The 20,234-nt window shown below is 51.4% G+C and overlaps 1 protein-coding gene across 1 annotated transcript; it reads right to left on the bottom strand.

Annotated features, from left to right (window-relative positions):
• Positions 1-2,063: 2,063 nt before the first annotated feature.
• LOC138520065 (acidic mammalian chitinase-like) lies at positions 2,064-8,646 on the bottom strand. The gene is made up of 9 exons (XM_069632592.1): positions 8,466-8,646; positions 7,087-7,143; positions 6,827-6,992; positions 5,556-5,680; positions 4,428-4,551; positions 4,097-4,282; positions 3,550-3,669; positions 3,301-3,442; positions 2,064-2,738 (listed from the first exon to the last, which is right to left on the bottom strand). The coding sequence occupies exons 1-9, from the start codon at positions 8,540-8,542 to the stop codon at positions 2,479-2,481; spliced, it is 1,257 nt and encodes a 418-aa protein (XP_069488693.1). The 5' UTR covers positions 8,543-8,646; the 3' UTR covers positions 2,064-2,478.
• Positions 8,647-20,234: the final 11,588 nt, after the last annotated feature.

Genomic DNA, 20,234 nt, shown 5'->3' with positions numbered 1-20,234 from the left:
AATTGCTTTTTGGCTCAGAAACAGCTGATCAAGGGGTGGTTTGGGTTAAGAGGCCATAATTTGGAGGAAGGTTTTGTCCCTGCCGGGTTCTGTACCAATTGCTGCGATTCGGCTCGAGCTTGGCACTATCTCGCTGCAACCCTGGGTGGATTGGAAAGCAGTGCAAATGTACGAGCGTAGTTCATCACCACCACAGACAGGCAACCTTACTTACAAAGCTTCAGATCGGCTAGCTGAGGCCTCTAGTAACGGGGTGCAAACATGCAAAGAAAAATGTGATATGCTTTTGATACAAATTGGGCCACCCACCAAAGAATTGTGGACGGCCCCAGGGAAAGCTAAGCAGACATTATTTAGAGCAGTCTGGATTTTAAGTTGAGAAATGTTAATAAAATACAGTTTTAATGATCATTTATGTGGATAATTAAATCATATAATGTAATTGCGCCGTATTTAGCCAAGCACCCCTCTCGTGATTTTAGAACTAGGGTTGTAGGATTTAAAGTAAATTTGTTTTTAACTTTTTATGTGGCAGGGGCTAGACTTTGCATTCCCAAGGAAAATAAATGGTGTCGCTGCTGTAACATGAAAATAGAAACTTTAAAACATGCATGTATTGATTGTTGGGTTTTAATGGAGAAAATGTATTAGATTTGTGCAGTCGCAGATAATATTTCGACTGAGTGGCTTTGGGTTTGTATCTCAAATGTCAGTGAGATTTCTAGGATTATTGCTGTAATTGAATATTTAAAAGAAGTTTTATGAAAGTGTTTTGTGTGAAGATGTATAGCTGTTGATGTGTGTGAAACATGTATTCTAAACTGCAATGCACAATAAATAAATAAAGAAATAGTTCAATTATTTCCTGAGCTGGATCTGGTTCCTGTTCTGGTCTACTGCGTGGTCTCTTGGTGGTGTTTGAGCTGTCCCTCCTGCTCCTTGCAGCCCCCCATCCTCGTCCTCTTCCTCCCAACACCTTTCCTGACTGAGTGAGACCCCGAACCTCTGTTTGTGTAGCCCTGTGACGCCTCCAGGGCTGGTATTAGTGGGGCTTAAGCAACTCACCTGCAGTCACTGGGGAAGTTGGATTTGATCCACCTGATCAGGGTATAGCTGATGGTATTACCCACTTTGCTCGCAATTTCTGCTCAATTTTTGTTAAGACATTTTACCACAAAAATGTAGGTGAGGTTTGAGGATATGTATTTAGGAAGCTGCTTCATTAAAAGAAACATCCAGGGGAACAGTATTGGAGGAAATGGCTGCGAGTTAATGTCCAAGATCCCAGAGTTGTGCTGACAGACAATCCTGCGTGGGCTCCTGGAGCTGGCGGCATGAAAGATTTACCTTTTCAGTTTGGATCAATGCAAGGTCTTCCCGGTGCATGTAGAGAAATTCTAAACGCATCTCTGGGGTCTATGAGGGCCCCCAGAGCTTCAAAGCTCAAGTCCCTTGAAGGGGCAGTACTATAAACAAAGTTGACATTGGGAGGAGATAAAGGGTCGTGAGAAGCATTGTATCTTTGCGGGCAGGGTGCCTTTCATTCCCACAGGCCTGGTATGTATCTCTTAAAGGGGCCGAACCCTATCACGAGGCTGTCTTACAGTAAGGGAGTGCCTGGCAGTGGGCCTCCTAGCACTGCTGTAATGGGGTGGGGTGGGGTGAGGCCTCTTTAAACCCGGCTGCCACTGAGATATCTAAAGTCCCAGCTTCCTGGTGGTTGCCCATGTGACGTTCTCCTGCCTTAGGGGGTGGACATAGTGACAGGCACAGAGGGGCCACCCCCTCCCCCCCATTATAGCCCCAGGGCCCAACATTCCCTAGCTTGGGAAGTCCCTGGGCCCTTTTGCCACCCACTCGATGTCCCAGAGTCAGGCAGGAGACTTGGTAAAAGTACCCCTTTGTCTGTAAAAATGAACTCTGTGTCTGTGCCTCTATAAATGGGTTTCCCATTTACCTTGGAACGTGCTGGAGTGTTTTTCGCCCTGATAAAAGCCAGAAATATAATTAACAAGCAAAGTATTCAGTGCCTGACCCTGTGCCGAGTAACAGGAAGCCATAAATGGATGCTGCATTGCTTTATTTCAGACATTTCCATCGTAACATCACATTTGAATCAGAGAACCTTGGAGTCCACTGGTCTCTCTGCCTTTGGTGGGTGTGTGGGTCACATTTGAATCAGAGAACCTTGGAATCCACTGGTCTCTCTGCCTTTGGTGGGTGTGTGGGTCACAATTGAATCAGAGAACCTTGGAGTCCACTGGTCTCTCTGCCTTGGGTGGGTGTGTGGGTCACAGGTGAATCAGAGAACCTTGGAATCCACTGGTCTCTCTGCCTTGGGTGGGTGTGTGGGTCACAGGTGAATCAGAGAACCTTGGAGTCCACTGGTCTCTCTGCCTTGGGTGGTTGTGTGGGTCACAGTTGAATCAGAGAACCTTGGAGTCCACTGGTCTCACTCGCTTTGGTGGGTGTGTGGGTTTACGCCCAGTTGCAGCAGAGGCAGCTGGTGTCGAAGACGAGGCCGGCCTGGCAGTGCTGCTGGTAGGTGACTCCGTTCAGGCAGTGCCAGAAGGCGTTCTTGTTCCCGGCGACTGGGTAGAGTCCGCTGGCTTTGCCTGCACAGAATCCGCTGCCGCCGGAGCTGCTGCCACCGCTGCCACCACCAGAGGGCGCTGCTGTGGCTGGAGGGGCCGGGGCGGCCGTGACTGGAGGCACTGGAACCGCAGGAGCGGAGCAACCTGCAAGAAACCAAGACCCTCTCAGTAATGTCTTTGGTTATCAAACACAAGGATCCTAAAACTCTTATGATGGGGTTATGTCTCCAGTGCCCAGGGAGCCAGTTACTGCCCCCTACGTCTTTTCCTGCGCACGCAGAGCGATATATCCACAAACCTCCCAGAGACCTGTGGCTCTCTGCCCTCAGGGTGGTAGCTATCCTCCCCTTACGGCATGCCACTGGCATGTCACCAGGACACAAGCTGGCTGTCTCCTCTGCCTAAAGGAGCAGATTGGAGGCTGTTCCATAACAGAGACTTTTAAAAGCTATCCTATGTGTGCTACCCTCCCGCACTGTAGTCGAGCGCCTCGATGGAGGGTGATTGACCTTGGGGAGCTATGGAGGGAATCATGAAGTTTGAGGCACATACTTCTGTTGGCATGAAAGGGCTTGGCATGCTATAAGCTACATGGCAAAGGGGACGTCACCTTGCTAACTTCCTAGGGTTTTTTAAAGGTTGATATTTTTGTTTAGAAATATTTGGGCCGAGGGAGCGAATACACTATATTTCAATTCCCACTCACCTGAAGCCTGCACGCCGAGCGTAGCCTTCAGGGCGCTGATGAGCGGGAACTTGCCCTGGTTGCAGAAGGTGCCGGTGAAGTCGTCCAGGTCGATGGCCCACACCATGGCGCCCCCCAGGTTGTTCTTCATGAGCCACTGAGCCTGTGGGAAGAAGGGGGGCAGGGTTAGGTCATGTTACTGGTTATCGACCTTAAGGACCAGTCCATTAACACAGATATCCCGATAGCTGGTCAAGCGATGTAGCGCACCTTGAGGGTGAAGCTCTTGACGTTGTCGTATCCAAGCCACTGGTTGCCCTGGTAGGCGTAGGGGACCTCTTCAGCAGAGGACCAGACGTCAGTGGCCCCGTTCTTCAGGAAGGTGCAGATCTGCAGGAATTGGAGAATTTGGAAACACCTCTGGTTAAAATGGTGAAAAACCCCACGGCAGCACCGCACCTACCACGTAGCACAGGACCGCCTGGCGCAGACACAACCCTCAAACCAGTGAACGGTTTCAAAATACCAGGAAGATAAGGAGCGTCCAGTTCTGCTTTTTATAACAAGCTCTGAAAGGAAGTGCTCCCATATTGAGGGTGAAGCAATAACTAGAGTTCAATCAGCAACCTTAAAAGGCTAGCCTGGCAGATATTAGAGAGAGGGGCGAACATGTCAGGCAGGTATTATGATGGGGTACAGGCTTCTTATACATAGCTCCGAGCTCAGAGCCTTCAGGCGCTCCTGGTGTTTATGCATAACCAGGGCCTCCTCTCAATCGCTCCAGAGTCTGCTGTTGACTTAACCCTGAATCACCTACCTCGTAGTAGGCCCAGAATCCGGCCTGCCTGGTGTAGGGGCCAGCGGGACCCGCTCCAGAGGTGGGGGCCCCGATGCCGGTGTTGGACGGGTTGCTCAGGATGAAGGTGTGCCCGTAGGTGGGGAACCCCACGATGAGCTTGGAAGCGGGGGCGCCGTTGCTCAGCCAGTAGTTCATGACGTAATCCTGCAAAGACAGCATTGGGGCGCGCGTCAGTTTCCATGTCAGGGGACATGTCAGTATCATGTAATAGACATGTCTGGGGGTGCGTGACAGTGGGCACCGCCACCCACTGCACGTGCCCCGACCTGGTGGCGGACATCACACTTACCACGTTCAGGTAGGCGTTGGCCCCGGTGGCAGCGGGGTTGGTGTACAGGGGGCTGTTCTCGCCAGTGTACCCCTCCCAGGATCCGTGCAAGTCGTACGTCATGACGTGGATGTAGTCCAGAGCCCTGTGCAGGAAATACGCCTCTATTGTCACAGCAATTAACCATGTGCAACTCGGCTCTGAAACGTGCATCTAAGGCCGGCGTGTTGGGAATTCCCCTCCGGCAGAACCTTTCATGACACTTGCTCTGGAAATGAATCTGTTTTGAGCTAACATTGGAATCTGAATGAGGAACTTTCCCCATGGGTGTGAATGTGTTTGGACAGGTGGAGGAGCAGCCTTGCTGCTGGGGCGCCCATGCTCTTACCAAGCACAGTGACTTACTCCAAATGGCTTTCTTACTCCTCTCCATTTCCTCAATGGCTTGTCTGATTTTATTTACCCAAATGTTCTTTAAATGCGGATCCCCAGGGGGATATCAAGTCCATCCCACCGCATCAAGGACTCATTATGAGTGCCGAGGGACACAGGAAGGCATCGAGCAACTAAAATACTTCCTATTTTAAAATACCACTGGATCATGAGTTGGGGTCTCATGGATGTTCACAGCATGGGGTACATATAAAGTTCTGTATAGGGTAAATTCCCTATATCTTCCCCAGGCAGAATTTTCTGGGCCTCAGACATTAAATGTCCTGTTCCAACCCAACTCACACTTAAGTGGTATTTTAAAAAACAAGTGGCATTTAAAACAGTCAATGTGTTATACCGCCTTCGACACATTCCTAATAAGGAGGTCCTGCGTGTTAGTATTTCTGTCTATAAACCCACTGATGATGTCGTCGATGATGTAACTGCTGACGTGATATTTGGAGCAATGCTCGGATGAGGCTGGGATCAGTGCTGGATTTTTTTCTTTATTTATTTAATGTCCACTTAGGTGACCAGAGTTGCCATGCAGCGTCATTCCGTATATTTTATGTGCTCTATATGTTCTCTTTGTGGCTTGATTGACATTTCCCAAACAATGTTACATTGCTGTTTTTCTCTGGTCTGCTGTTAAGAGTCCCCCCCCCCGTGCCCGCGGCGGCCAGATAGAGCCTTGCCCATACATTGAGCCATACTCACGCCGAGAGTGCAGGGATCTGGTATCCGGACTGGATGTTGGAGATGCCCCCGGCCACCGCAGCGGTCACCAGGAGACGGGGCTTGTTGGTCTGAGAGGCCTCCTGTGTGAAGGCGGCCAGCATTTCCTGTGAAAGGCGACAAGAACATCCATATGACTGCCTGTCCAGAGCATGTCCTAGACGCCGCGGCAAGCTCCTGATCTGTCTCCCACTTAAGCAACAAGCCCCGCGACGGGAGGCCATTACCGCATTTGGTAATGCACTGGGGCCCATATTTACAGCCTTAACACAGGCCCTGACATTATCAGAAGCGGTAAAAGCCCCCAGAGAGGGGCTTATTGCTATTAGTAAATCAGCCCACTAGACCGGGGTTGTTTGAGTTGTCAGACGCTCTGGCGTTCAGCAACTAAAAAAAGAAAAGCAAAAAAACATGGAACAGGATACATAGTCCGTTCTCCCTTTCCATAGCGGCCATTAAAAAGTGGGGAAAAAAGTAAACAAAGAAGATGGCCGCCATGGAACAGAAAGAAGGGACTACACGTATCCCCTTCTTCCTTTTCATGGCGGCCATTCGAACATTGAATGAGGCCCGGGGAAGCGCTCTGTTGAGCTGGTAACGACTTGGCGAGGGCCAATGGGCTCTCTTGTTACAAGCGCCTTGTCCCTCACCAGGTACTAATCTACAATATTGTATTATCTTAGAGCAACTTTGACTGGTCCAATTCATATAAACTAGCCCTTGGTGCAGGCAATCTTCAAAACCAGCTACAATCGTCCTTTGTCATATAATATATAGAGTTTCCCACTTAACCTTTAGCCAGAACCCATCCAGACTACAAAAACTGTATATATATGTCAAATATGTATGTCTTGCAGACAGCCGTACCCAAAGTACTACCCGTCCGTCATCCCTCAGCTTCCCAAAAATCTGGAAACAGTGACTGCGTGTTCCAATGTCATGGCCGCTTGGCTCGCAAGTCACAAACCCATGGATTGCATTATGTGGTTGGTCTTATGCTTTTTCCATCCACTACCTGTACCTCTCCCACCCCTTTCTGTTCAGAGGAACTGTCTTTGATCCCCTCTTTTAACCAAGACCCTACTATTGCATGTAGGTTTTTCCAGGTCACATTGGGACTATCTAACGTCCTTCATTATGCTCCGGCTACATGTGGGGGTGGGGGTGCAGCACCACTCTTTTGCCTTCTACAGGATGTCCCTGCCCTACCTGAAACATTCGCGCACCCTCTCCATGCCCTTCTGCTTTCTCACCTGGACCAGGGTGGTGAAGAGCTGCTTGTCCTGAGGGGGGCTTCCCCTGGAGCCTGGGTACTCCCAATCGAAGTCCAACCCATCAAACTCGTACTGACGCAGGAACTTGATGACGGACGTGATGAAGGTCTGGCGGGTCTGAGGGGTGGCGACCATGGCGGTGAATCTAAGGAGGAGAACAATGGTGTCATGGAGGCCCACCGCGAGGAGTGGTCTTTAGAAATAGCCTGAGGGTCTGTCTCCAGACAGTGGGTACTCACGGTGCCGTGCCGAAGTTCCAGCCTCCAATCGCCAGCAGCGTCTTCAGTGCTCCGTTCCTGGAAAAAATAGCAACCAATCAAACCAGAGCTTGCCTTGTTGATATTCATGCTTGCCAGCAGGGCCGAGACATTCATGTGGGTACTTGTGCCAGGCTTTGAATTTAGCATCACTTCTGCAAAGGTTTTGCCATCCATAGAAAGTTACCAAGTCTCCCGTTGTACTTTGATTGGAAGTCTATGTCCTACTCTGCAGGAGGCAGTGGTGTTTTTCTGCAGAGGTGCAGGTGTTGGCGCTGCGTCAGGATTATTTCCAAAGGACTCGGGGGGGTGGCAGTTGTGAGACTTATGCAGGGGCGTTGCTAGGGGGGCTAAGGGGACTATAGCCCCTGATCTTTTGGTTGTATCCCCGGATAGAATCTCAGGAGCTACAGCCAAAAGGCTAGCTAGCCCCCAGTCCCAACAGTTCCGACATCAGCTTAGCCCCGGGTCTTTTCCAGGCCTAGCAACTCCCCTGGACTTATGTGAAGGGTATTCAAATGTTAGGGTGCTAGGAAGGGAAATGCCTGCCCCTGTTTAAGGTGCATGCTGTTTTGCGGTGGATAAACAGTGTTGGATTGTGTTTCAGGTGGGGTTGCCAGAGGTGTAGTTGTGTTGGACGCTGCAGATTGATTGTTGCCAGTGAGACTGTGGGTGAATGTGGAGCGTCTGTAAGTATCGTGGCTGCACTGTAAGCAGGCTGGTGTCTACGGAAGGGTGGATGTCGGCCGGGAACGTTGATCATGGTGGCGGTGGCTACGTTTAGGACTTTCTCAAAGGTTGAGAGTAGCAGCCGTTGGCCTTGGAGAGTGTTGTTAATATAGTCAAGCTTATTGGGGACTGGGGCGTTTATCAGGGTCTCGAGGCAGTAGAAGTTGAGGTGCTGCTGTTCGTGCACATGTTGTCCACTTGATTGCGCGAACAGCTGGAGGTCAAGGGTAGTTATGCTGGAAATTGAATGTGGTGATGACTGTTTGGTGTCTCAGAAATCGATTTTTTTGCGAAATAAAAATGTCTGAAATTAATCTACGAGGGGGGTATGCAAATCGGGATAGTATCTGTGGCTTCCAAGGAGTGCATTCCCATATCTGTAGGAAGTGAGGGCATCTTGGTGTCAGGAGGTAGGATTTCTATACATATCAGATGCCATAGAGGGAAAGCATTGGATGTGGGTTGATGGGAAAATGTGGCCCGCCCATTGCCTGATAGATGTTGTTTTGTTCCTGTGACCCGATTGGTACTGACTTTCTTAGCCCTGTTTAGAGGGTGCATTGGTCCATGATTGTGAAAGGCAATTGTGCTGATATCAAATGGCAAGCAGTAGAAGAGGAGGGAGGACTCACTGGTTCTTAAGGTTCTGGAAGGAGTTGTAGAGGGTCACGTCGTTCCACTCAATGGTTGTGATCTGGTTGTTGGACATGCCGGCGAAGGCGTAGATCAGGTGAGTACACAGGCACGGGTCGATGTTGTCTGGCTTGAACTTCCCCAAGCCGGGCCGGTACTGGGCCCAGTTGGTGAAGTAACACGTCAGCTGGTAGGCGGAGCCTGCGGTCAGAAGAAGAGAGAGTTATTGGACGGCAAAGTTAAAATCCTAGATTCGAAAACCGGCTCTCCAAGGTTTAAGCATTGACATAGTTCTGCTCCCAGAATAGGATAGAAGAGATGGGAAAAGGAAGTGATTGGATCAATATTCCTCTCAGAGGTATATATTCTAATTACACGTCTTCTACGCGACCATTGAACCCACCCACACGCTACAACCCTTACACGTCTTGCTCTTCTCCCCTTTTTGTTGTGATGAAGCCATTGGTGGCAAAACACTTGGAATGGGAAAGAAGGGGCCACATCTGTGCAGATGTAAGCGTTCTCGCTCGACTGCTAGTGTAGATGCCGGGTGGAACATTACGGCCGAGAGCAGTCTCTCCACAGCCGGGGAACTCTTTATCTGGAAGCCACTTAGGTATAGAGCCAAGAGCTTGTGGTTTGGGGGCCTCGACTGGTAATGCAGCAGGTGTCCCCTGGAATTACCCTCACATCCTCATTGAGGAGTCATATCCTGCCAACCTTGGGTTCCCGTAAAGGTTGGCAGGATAAGCACATGACTCTTGGGGATCAGGCAGACGCCCAGCCACCGATTTCCCTGCACGATACATCATCAAGGATTGTGGTGCATGTCTGGCTCATCTCCTAATTTAGCGCGAGAATCTTGTCTGCCTGGAGGATCTACCGGCCCAGATTACACCTGAGCACTTAATTGCACCTGCTTTGTTACTCATTGATTTTGAGTTTATTGATTAGATTAGATTTCTAGGCCAAAACCTGCCCAGGGAAATGGAAGCACATTTTCACAGGGGAAACTTACCCAGCTGAGCATTGACCAGGAGCGCCAGACCTAAGGAAGCAAGAAAACAGATCAGAAAGTGAATACATTCAAAAGTCATGACATTCAGGCAGGTTTACTAGTGGTGTGGCAGTGGCTGTGCTGTGGTGGCAATCTACCAGAGAGTGTGGCACTAGTGGGTGCCCAGCCCTAGGCTGCTGAGGGAGTGTGGGAAGAGCTTTAACTGATTGCAGTGCAAGCAGCGGATGCTGCACACATCTATCTCCTGTCTGTCTGTCTGTCTATCTCTCTCTCTATCTCCTGTCTGTCTGTCTGTCTATCCATCTATCCATCTATCTCCTGTCTGTCTGTCTATCTCTCTCTCTATCTCCTGTCTGTCTGTCTGTCTATCCATCTATCCATCTATCTCCTGTCTATCTATCTATCTATCTATCTATCTATCTATCTATCTATCTATCTATCTATCTATCTATCTATCTATCTACTATCGAGTGCAGAGGGAGGGTGGACTCAAGAGAGTCTACAGAGGATGGGTCGACTCAAGAGAGACTACAGAGGAAGGGTGGACTCAAGGGAGAGTACAGAGGAAGGATGGACTCAAGAGAGACTAAAGAGGATGGGTGCACTTACGAGAGACTACAGGAGAGACTACAGAGGAAGGGTGGACTCAAGAGAGACGACAGAGGAGGGGTGGACTCAAGAGAGATGACAGAGGAAGGGTGGACTCAAGGGAGACTGCAGAGGATGGGTCGACTCAAGAGAGACTACAGAGGAAGGGTGGACTCAAGGGAGACTACAGAGGAAGGGTGGACTCAAGAGAGACTAAAGAGGATGGGTGCACTTACGAGAGACTACAGGAGAGACTACAGAGGAAGGGTGGACTCAAGAGAGACGACAGAGGAGGGGTGGACTCAAGAGAGATGACAGAGGAAGGGTGGACTCAAGAGAGACTGCAGAGGATGGGTCGACTCAAGAGAGACTACAGAGGAAGGGTGGACTCAAGGGAGAGTACAGAGGAAGGATGGACTCAAGAGAGACTAAAGAGGATGGGTGCACTTACGAGAGACTACAGGAGAGACTACAGAGGAAGGGTGGACTCAAGAGAGACGACAGAGGAGGGGTGGACTCAAGAGAGATGACAGAGGAAGGGTGGACTCAAGAGAGACTGCAGAGGATGGGTGGACTCAAGAGAGACTAAAGAGGATGGGTGCACTTACGAGAGACTACAGGAGAGACTACAGAGGAAGGGTGGACTCAAGAGAGACGACAGAGGAGGGGTGGACTCAAGAGAGATGACAGAGGAAGGGTGGACTCAAGAGAGACTGCAGAGGATGGGTCGACTCAAGAGAGACTACAGAGGAAGGGTGGACTCAAGGGAGACTACAGAGGAAGGGTGGACTCAAGAGAGACTAAAGAGGATGGGTGCACTTACGAGAGACTACAGGAGAGACTACAGAGGAAGGGTGGACTCAAGAGAGACGACAGAGGAGGGGTGGACTCAAGAGAGATGACAGAGGAAGGGTGGACTCAAGAGAGACTGCAGAGGATGGGTCGACTCAAGAGAGACTACAGAGGAAGGGTGGACTCAAGGGAGACTACAGAGGAAGGGTGGACTCAAGAGAGACTAAAGAGGATGGGTGCACTTACGAGAGACTACAGGAGAGACTACAGAGGAAGGGTGGACTCAAGAGAGACGACAGAGGAGGGGTGGACTCAAGAGAGACGACAGAGGAAGGGTGGACTCAAGAAAGACTGCAGAGGAAGGGTCGACGCAAGAAAGACTACAGAAAAAGTGTGGACACAAGAGAGACAACAGAGGAAGGGTGGACTCAAGAAAGACTACAGAGGAAGGGTGGACCCAAGAGAGATGACATAGGAAGGGTGGACTCAAGAGAGACTGCAGAGGAAGAGTGGACTCAAGGGAGACAACAGAGGAAGGGTGGACTCAAGAGAGACGACAGAGGCAGGGTGGACTCAAGAGAGACTACAGAGGAAGGGTGCACTCACGAGAGGCTACAGGGGAAGGAGGGACTCAAGAGAGACTGCAGAGGAAGGGTGCACTCACGAGAAGCTACAGAGGAAGGAGGAATTCAAGATAGACTACAGAGGAAGGAGGGACTCAAGAGAGACTACAGAGGCAGGAGACACTCAATAGAGACTACAGAGGAAGGAGGCACTCATGAGAGGCTACAGAGGAAGGAGGGACTTACCCGTTAGGAAGAGTAGCTTCGCCATCTTTGCCTCTGTACTGCTCCTGAGCCGGGCGACTCCGGCCTATATACCACACGGCTCCACCCACATCCCCTAATCTTCATGCAGTAACATTTACCAAAGATATATTTGTGATTAGTTATGGAATTGGTAGCTTGCTATCTTAATTCTTTGTGTAATTAATACCTTTAAATAACTCTAAAAGTAATGTTATCAGGTTTGTATCTTAAAGCTGTGTATGAAAGTCAATCACGAGGCTTTTTGGCAGTGTTTGGGTCCTCCTAACCGAGGTTTCTTTTAGGTACCCAAAGAGCTTTGCCAGCTGATTGGTCCCTTGTCCGCCTCTGGTCCTATCGCTGTTCTATGTGCTGTATCGCATGGTGGTGTCCATCAGCTACACAGAAGCATTTGTTTGTTCTGGCTGGCGATGGTGTGTACTTGGAGTTCTGTAGTACATGCTGCGGTCGCCCAGAGGACACACGATTGGAGGAAGTTAACTAGTCCTCAGACCCAAGGATGTCAACGTGTTATTATTAAAGCCTTGTAGTAGGACCAAGACTCCTTAATACTAGCTCAGTCTGCATTGAGGAACTCGGGACCTGGAGCATAACCCCACACAACACTATAGCAATAGGGTTGCCAATGGTCTGTGCCACCAGCCTGAGCTCATAGTATATGGGAGGGCCCCACAGGAACAGCTGACGAGTCTACTAATTCCTCAACACACTGTGCATTGTAGCAGAGCCAAGAATGGCTTTTCAGTGTTACATACAAGGTAAGATTCAGGAGCCCATGGAATATGACTTACACAACTGTCCCCCCCCTCATCAGCTGTCATCCCACTAAAGGTTTCTCTTCCCAGCCTTTTACCCTTCAACTCGCATCTTCCTAATGGTTTACACACATGTGTCAGCACAGCACACCCCAATAAGCAGGTTGCACCGAGATGAAGCTATCACTGGGGTTTCCAGTTTTAGGAGTTTATTTTCGTTTTACTTCTGGGGGTGTTTTTCCAGTGTTTTCTAAATATTTCAGAATCTGTGTTTATCAGTGTTTTCCAATATGCCCCCATCAAGGAATCGCTGTTGTTTTCTAGTGTAAACTCACTAAAGACAAGTCATCGTAGAAATCCCTGAGTAAAAAGATGGGTTACACCCTGGAATTCATGCTAGGAGCATTATCTAAACTGTCCCTCATGTGCCCTGTCAGTTAAGGCCCTGCAGGGACGTGCACAGCCATTGGTCACTCAGCATTGGACTGTTAATACACTTTCAACTCTCCAGCAGCGTCAGTACTGAACTGCCCCTCTCCCCTCGCATAGGGGTATTCTCTGAATGAATGTGCAGCAGCGTCAGTACTCCACAGCCCCTCCCCCCTCGCATAGGAGCAATCTCTGAATGAATGTGCAGCAGCGTCAGTACTCCACAGCCGCTCCCCCTCACATAGGAGCAATCTCTGAATGAATGTGCAGCAGCGTCAGTACTCCACAGCCCCTCTCCCTCGCATAGGAGCAATCTCTGAATGAATGTGCAGCAGCATCAGTACTCCGTAGCCCCTCTCCCCTCGCATAGGAGCAATCTCTGAATTAATGTGCGCAGCGTCAGTACTCCACAGCCCCTCTCCCCTCGCATAGGGGCAATCTCTGAATGAATTTGCAGCAGCGTCAGTACTCCACAGCCCCTCCCCCCTCGCATAGGAGCAATCTCTGAATGAATGTGCAGGAGCGTCAGTATTCCACAGCCCCTCTCCCCTCGCAGAGGAGCAATCTCTGAATGAATGTGCAGCAGCGTCAGTACTCCACAGCCCCTCCCCCCTCGCATAGGAGCAATCTCTGAATGAATGTGCAGCAGCGTCAGTACTCCACAGCCCCTCTCCCCTCGCATAGGGGCAATCTCTGAATGAATGTGCGTAGCGTCAGTACTCCACAGCCCCTCTCCCCTCGCATAGGAGCAATCTCTGAATGAATGTGCAGCAGCGTCAGTACTCCACAGCCCCTCCCCCCTCGCATAGGAGCAATCTCTGAATGAATGTGCAGGAGAGTCAGTACTCCACAGCCCCTTTCCCCTCGCATAGGAGCAATCTCTGAATGAATGTGCAGCAGCGTCAGTACTCCACAGCCCCTCCCCCCTCGTATAAGAGCAATCTCTGAATGGATGTGCAGCAGCGTCAGTACTCCACAGCCCCTCCCCCCTCACATAGGAGCAATCTCTGAATGAATGTGCAGCAGCGTCAGTACTCCACAGCCCCTCCCCCCTCACACAGGGGCAATCTCTGAATGAATGTGCAGCAGCGTCAGTACTCCACAGCCCCACCCCCCTCGCATAGGGGCTATCTCTGAATGAATGTGCAGCAGCGTCAGTGCTCCACAGCCCCTCCCCCCTCGAAATAGGAGCAATCTCTGAATGAATGTGCAGGAGCGTCAGTACTCCACAGCCCCTCTCCCCTCGCGTAGGAGCAATCTCTGAATGAATGTGCAGCAGCGTCAGTACTCCACAGCCCCTCTCCCCTCGTGTAGGAGCAATCTCTGAATGAATGTGCAGCAGCGTCAGTGCTCCACAGCCCCTCCCCCCTCGCATAGGGGCAATCTCTGAATGAATGTGCAGCAGCGTCAGTGCTCCACAGCCCCTCCCCCCTCGCATAGGAGCAATCTCTGAATGAATGTGCAGGAGCGTCAGTACTCCACAGCCCCTCTCCCCTCGCATAGGAGCAATCTCTGAGTGAATGTGCAGCAGCGTCAGTACTCCACAGCCCCTCTCCCCTCGCATAGGAGCAATATCTGAATGAATGTGCAGCAGCGTCAGTACTCCACAGCCACTCCCCCTCACATAACAGCAATCTCTGAATGAATGTGCAGCAGCGTCAGTACTCCATAGTCCCTCTCCCCCTCACATAGGGGCAATCTCTGAATGAATGTGCAGCAGCGTCAGTACTCCACAGCCTCTCCCCCTCACATAGGGGCAATCTCTGAATGAATGTGCAGCAGCGTCAGTACTCCACAGCCCCTCCCCCTCGCATAGGAGCAATCTCTGAATGAATGTGTAGCAGCATTAGTACTCCACAGCCCCTCTCCCCTCACATAGGAGCAATCTCTGAATGAATGTGCAGCAGCGTCAGTACTCCACAGCCCCTCCCCCCTCGCATAGGAGCAATCTCTGAATGAATGTGCAGGAGCGTCAGTACTCCACAGCCCCTCTCCCCTCGCATAGGAGCAATCTCTGAATGAATGTGCGCAGCGTCAGTACTCCACAGCCCCTCTCCCCTCGCATAGGGGCAATCTCTGAATGAATGTGCATAGCGTCAGTACTCCACAGCCCCTCTCCCCTCGCATAGGAGCAATCTCTGAATGAATGTGCAGCAGCGTCAGTACTCCACAGCCCCTCCCCCCTCGCATAGGAGCAATCTCTGAATGAATGTGCAGGAGCGTCAGTACTCCACAGCCCCTCTCCCCTCGCATAGGAGCAATCTCTGAATGAATGTGCAGCAGCTTCAGTACTCCACAGCCCCTCCCCCCTCGTATAAGAGCAATCTCTGAATGGATGTGCAGCAGCGTCAGTACTCCACAGCCCCTCCCCCCTCGCATAGGAGCAATCTCTGAATGAATGTGCAGCAGCGTCAGTACTCCACAGCCCCTCCCCCCTCACACAGGGGCAATCTCTGAATGAATGTGCAGCAGTGTCACTACTCCACAGCCCCACCCCCCTCGCATAGGGGCAATCTCTGAATGAATGTGCAGCAGCGTCAGTGCTCCACAGCTGCTCCCCCCTCGCATAGGAGCAATCTCTGAATGAATGTGCAGGAGCGTCAGTACTCCACAGCCCCTCTCCCCTCGCATAGGAGCAATCTCTGAATGAATGTGCAGCAGCGTCAGTACTCCACAGCCCCTCTCCCCTCGTGTAGGAGCAATCTCTGAATGAATGTGCAGCAGCGTCAGTACTCCACAGCCCCTCCCCCCTCGCATAGGGGCAATCTCTGAATGAATGTGCAACAGCGTCAGTACTCCACAGCCCCTCTCCCCTCACATAGGAGCAATCTCTGAATGAATGTGCAGCAGCGTCAGTACTCCAGAGCCCATCCCCCTCACATAACAGGAATCTCTGAATAAATGTGCAACAGCGTCAGTACTCCACAGCCCCTCCCCCCTCACATAGGAGCAATCTCTGAATGAATGTGCAGCAGCGTCAGTACTCCAGAGCCCATCCCCCTCACATAACAGGAATCTCTGAATAAATGTGCAACAGCGTCAGTACTCCACAGCCCCTCCCCCCTCGCATAGGGGCAATCTCGGAATGAATGTGCAGCAGCGTCAGTACTCCATAGCCCCTCCCCCCTCGCATAGGAGCAATCTCTGAATGAATGTGCAGCAGCGTCAGTACTCCACAGCCCCTCTCCCCTCGCATAGGAGCAATCTCTGAATGAATGTGCAGCAGCGTCAGTACCCAGAGCCCCTCTCCCCTCGCATAGGAGCAATCTCTGAATGAATGTGCAGCAGCGTCAGTACTCCACAGCCCCTCTCCCCTCACATAGGGGCAATCTCTGAATGAATGTGCAGCAGCGTCAGTACTCCACAGCCCCTCTCCCCTCGCATAGGAGCAATCTCTGAATGAATGTGCAGCAGTGTCAGTACTCCACAGCCCCTCTCCCCTCGCATAGGAGCAATCTCTGAATGAATGTTCAGCTGCGTCAGTACTCCACAGCCCCTCTCCCCTCGCATAGGAGAAATCTCTGAATGTATGTGCAGCAGCGTCAGTACTCCACAGCCCCTCTCCCCTCACATAGGAGCAATCTCTGAATGAATGTGCAGCAGCGTCAGTACTCTACAGCCCCTCCCCCGTCGCATATGAGCAATCTCTGAATGAATGTGCAGCAGCGTCGGTAATCCACAGCCACTCCCCCTCACATAACAGCAATCTCTGAAAGAATGTGCAGCAGCGTCAGTACCCAGAGCCCCTCTCCCCTCGCATAGGAGCAATCTCTGAATGAATGTGCAGCAGCGTCAGTACTCCACAGCCCCTCCCCCTCACACAGGGGCAATCTCTGAATGAATGTGCCGCAGCGTCAGTACTCCACAGCCCCACCCCCCTCGCATAGGGGCAATCTCTGAATGAATATGCAGCAGCGTCAGTGCTCCACAGCCCCTCCCCCCTCGCATAGGAGCAATCTCTGAATGAATGTGCAGCAGCGTCAGTACTCCACAGCCCCTCTCCCCTCGCATAGGAGCAATCTCTGAATGAATGTGCAGCAGCGTCAGTACTCCACAGCCCATCCCCCCTCACATAGGGGCAATCTCTGAATGAATGTGCAGAAGTGTCAGTACTCCACAGCCCCTCCTCCCTCGCATAGGGGCAATCTCTGAATGAATGTGCAACAGCATTAGTACTCCACAGCCCCTCTCCCCTCGCATAGGAGCAATCTCTGAATGAATGTGCAGCAGCGTCAGTACTCCACAGCCTCTCCCCCTCACATAGGGGCAATCTCTGAATGAATGTGCAGCAGCGTCAGTACTCCACAGCCCCTCCCCCCTCGCATAGGAGCAATCTCTGAATGAATGTGCAGCAGCATTAGTACTCCACAGCCCCTCTCCCCTCGCATAGGAGCAATCTCTGAATGAATGTGCAGCAGCGTCAGTACTCCACAGCCCCTCTCCGCTCGCATAGGAGCAATATCTGAATGAATTTGCAGCAGCGTCAGTACTCCAAGCCTCTCCCCCTCACATAGGGGCAATCTCTGAATGAATGTGCAGCAGCATTAGTACTCCACAGCCCCTCTCCCCTCGCATAGGAGCAATCTCTGAATGAATGTGCAGCAACGTCAGTACTCCACAGCCTCTCTCCCCCTCACATAACAGCAATCTCTGAATGAATGTGCAGCAGCGTCAGTACTCCACAGCCTCTCCCCCTCACATAGGGGCAATCTCTGAATGAATGTGCAGCAGCGTCAGTACTCCACAGCCCCTCCCCCCTCGCATAGGAGCAATCTCTGAATGAATGTGCAGCAGCATTAGTACTCCACAGCCCCTCTCCCCTCACATAGGAGCAATCTCTGAATGAATGTGCAGCAGCGTCAGTACTCCACAGCCCCTCTCCCCTCGCATAGGAGCAATCTCTGAATGAATGTGCAGCAGCGTCAGTACTCCACAGCCCCTCTCCCCTCACATAGGGGCAATCTCTGAATGAATGTGCAGCAGCATCAGTACTTCACAGCCCCTCCCCCGCATATGAGCAATCTCTGAATGAATGTGAAGCAGCGTCGATACTCCACAGCCACTCCCCCTCACATAACAGCAATCTCTGAATGAATGTGCAGCAGGGTCAGTACCCAGAGCCCCTATCCCCTTGCATAGGAGCAATCTCTGAATGAATGTGCAGCAGCGTCAGTACTCCACAGCCCCACCCCCCTAGCATAGGGGCAATCTCTGAATGAATATGCAGCAGCGTCAGTGCTCCACAGCCCCTCCAACCCTTGCATAGGAGCAATCTCTGAATGAATGTCTAGCAGCGTCAGTACTCCACAGCCCCTCTCCCCTCGCATAGGAGCAATCTCTGAATGAATGTGCAGCAGCGTCAGTACTCCACAGCCCCTCCCCCCTCGCATAGGGGCAATCTCTGAATGAATGTGCAGAAGTGTCAGTACTCCACAGCCCCTCCCCCCTCGCATAGGGGCAATCTCTGAATGAATGTTCAGCAGCGTCAGTACTCCACAGCCCCTCTCCCCTTGCATAGGAGCAATCTCTGAATGAATGTGCAGCAGCGTCAGTACTCCACAGCCACTCCCCCTCACATAACAGCAATCTCTGAATGAATGTGCAGCAGCGTCAGTACTCCACAGCCCCTCCCCTTGCATAGGAGCAATCTCTGAATGAATGTGCAGCAGCGTCAGTACTCCACAGCCTCTCCCCCTCACATAGGGGCAATCTCTGAATGAATGTGCAGCAGCGTCAGTACTCCACAGCCCCTCCCCCCTCGCATAGGTGCAATCTCTGAATGAATGTGCAGCAGCATTAGTACTCCACAGCCCCTCTCCCCTCGCATAGGAGCAATCTCTGAATGAATGTGCAGCAGCGTCAGTACTCCACAGCCTCTCTCCCCCTCACATAACAGCAATCTCTGAATGAATGTGCAGCAGCGTCAGTACCCAGAGCCCCTCTCCCCTTGCATAGGAGCAATCTCTGAATAAATGTGCAGCAGCGTCAGTACTCCACAGCCCCTCTCCCCTCACACAGGGGCAATCTCTGAATGAATGTGCAGCAGCGTCAGTACTCCACAGCCCCTCTCCCCTCGCATAGGGCCAATCTCTAGCTGCAAGCTCTCTCCTCTTTTCCTGCAAACGCCATCTTTACTGCTTCCACCCTCATCCCTTGGCCTCTTTCTTCAGCTTGCGGAAGAGCTCTGAAGTGTCCTAAGGGCACTGTATCAGCATTGTAGACATGACCACAGTTCATAACCTGGGTATCTGTCCATTACTATGCCAACACTCATTACTCTTGCTCATTCCTCTTGGCCCCTTCCTTTCCCAACCAGTAAGGTGCAGAATGGGACATGTCTTCTTTTGGCATAAAAAGGCTGCAGATTTATTGTCACACATAATAAAAAACACAGCAAACAATTGTGAAAATCGTTCTGAAGGTCTGGCGACTGCTCCGTGTCCAAAACCGGCTTCCCCTTTTTCCCAATAAAGTCCACAGTAGGCCCAACTCCCCCAACCCTTTGTGTCTGAGCATCGCCTGCTCCTGGAGGTGTTCCTGGGCTGAGAGAGCGCTGTTTATTCAGGGGAAGCTGAGCCCTCATTGCTACCACCAGACGCCCCCGCCGCTTAGGCTCCCAAGAGACACTGGTCCCGAGAAGAGCGAAGGCCCTGTCTCTTGTCACTGGTCACCAAAACACCACCTCGCCGTCCCGCGATGTCAACGGCCAGGCCTTGTCGTAGCTGTTCCTCATGCAGGGTGGGTGGGTGTAAAACGAAAATCCTTCTCTGCAGCGGCAGGTGTCCTTCTGCTGCGGTGTGTAAGTTCCCTGCAGCAGGCACCCGCCGCTTATATGGGGCTTGGCCCGCCCCTTTCTTTTGTTGCCCTACGCAGGCTTTCCCAACGCTTTGGCGCGCTTAGGCTTATCCCTCCCCCTTACCCATGTAGGAGGGAGGAGGAGGACCCTGCGCCGGTCATCGGGGTGCCTCCTCCATCTTGTTTCTTCTTTCTGTCGTCACTTTCATATACAGCAGAGCCGGGGTTTGCTGGGCCTGTGTTGCGAAAACCCCCTGTAGTGGTGGCACCACGGTACACTCAAACAGCATATTTTAAGGCTGAAGTGCTTCTTTGTATGCCGAGAAGCCATCATTAGCTTGCAGCTTCGCAAATGTTTTCTCTGCTGTCGGGCAGACTCGGGTAAACATACAGCACATGCGTACATTACAGAGCAAGCGCCATGGCAACTGAGGTGAGTTTGATTTTGCAGTGTCATTGCCATAACACGTGCGCAGCAGGACATGCATGCGCTGTATGTTTCCCTGAAATTACCTGACGTCACAGTAAACATGAGTTTGTACACATTTTAAGGTCCTTCCTTCT

This window comes from Ambystoma mexicanum, chromosome 13, assembly GCF_040938575.1.
Source record: "Ambystoma mexicanum isolate Mex_15411 chromosome 13, UKY_AmexF1_1, whole genome shotgun sequence".
Lineage (NCBI taxonomy): Eukaryota > Metazoa > Chordata > Amphibia > Caudata > Ambystomatidae > Ambystoma > Ambystoma mexicanum.
Note: the sequence above shows the minus strand (reverse complement) of the source record. Positions and strands in the feature narration are given on the sequence as shown.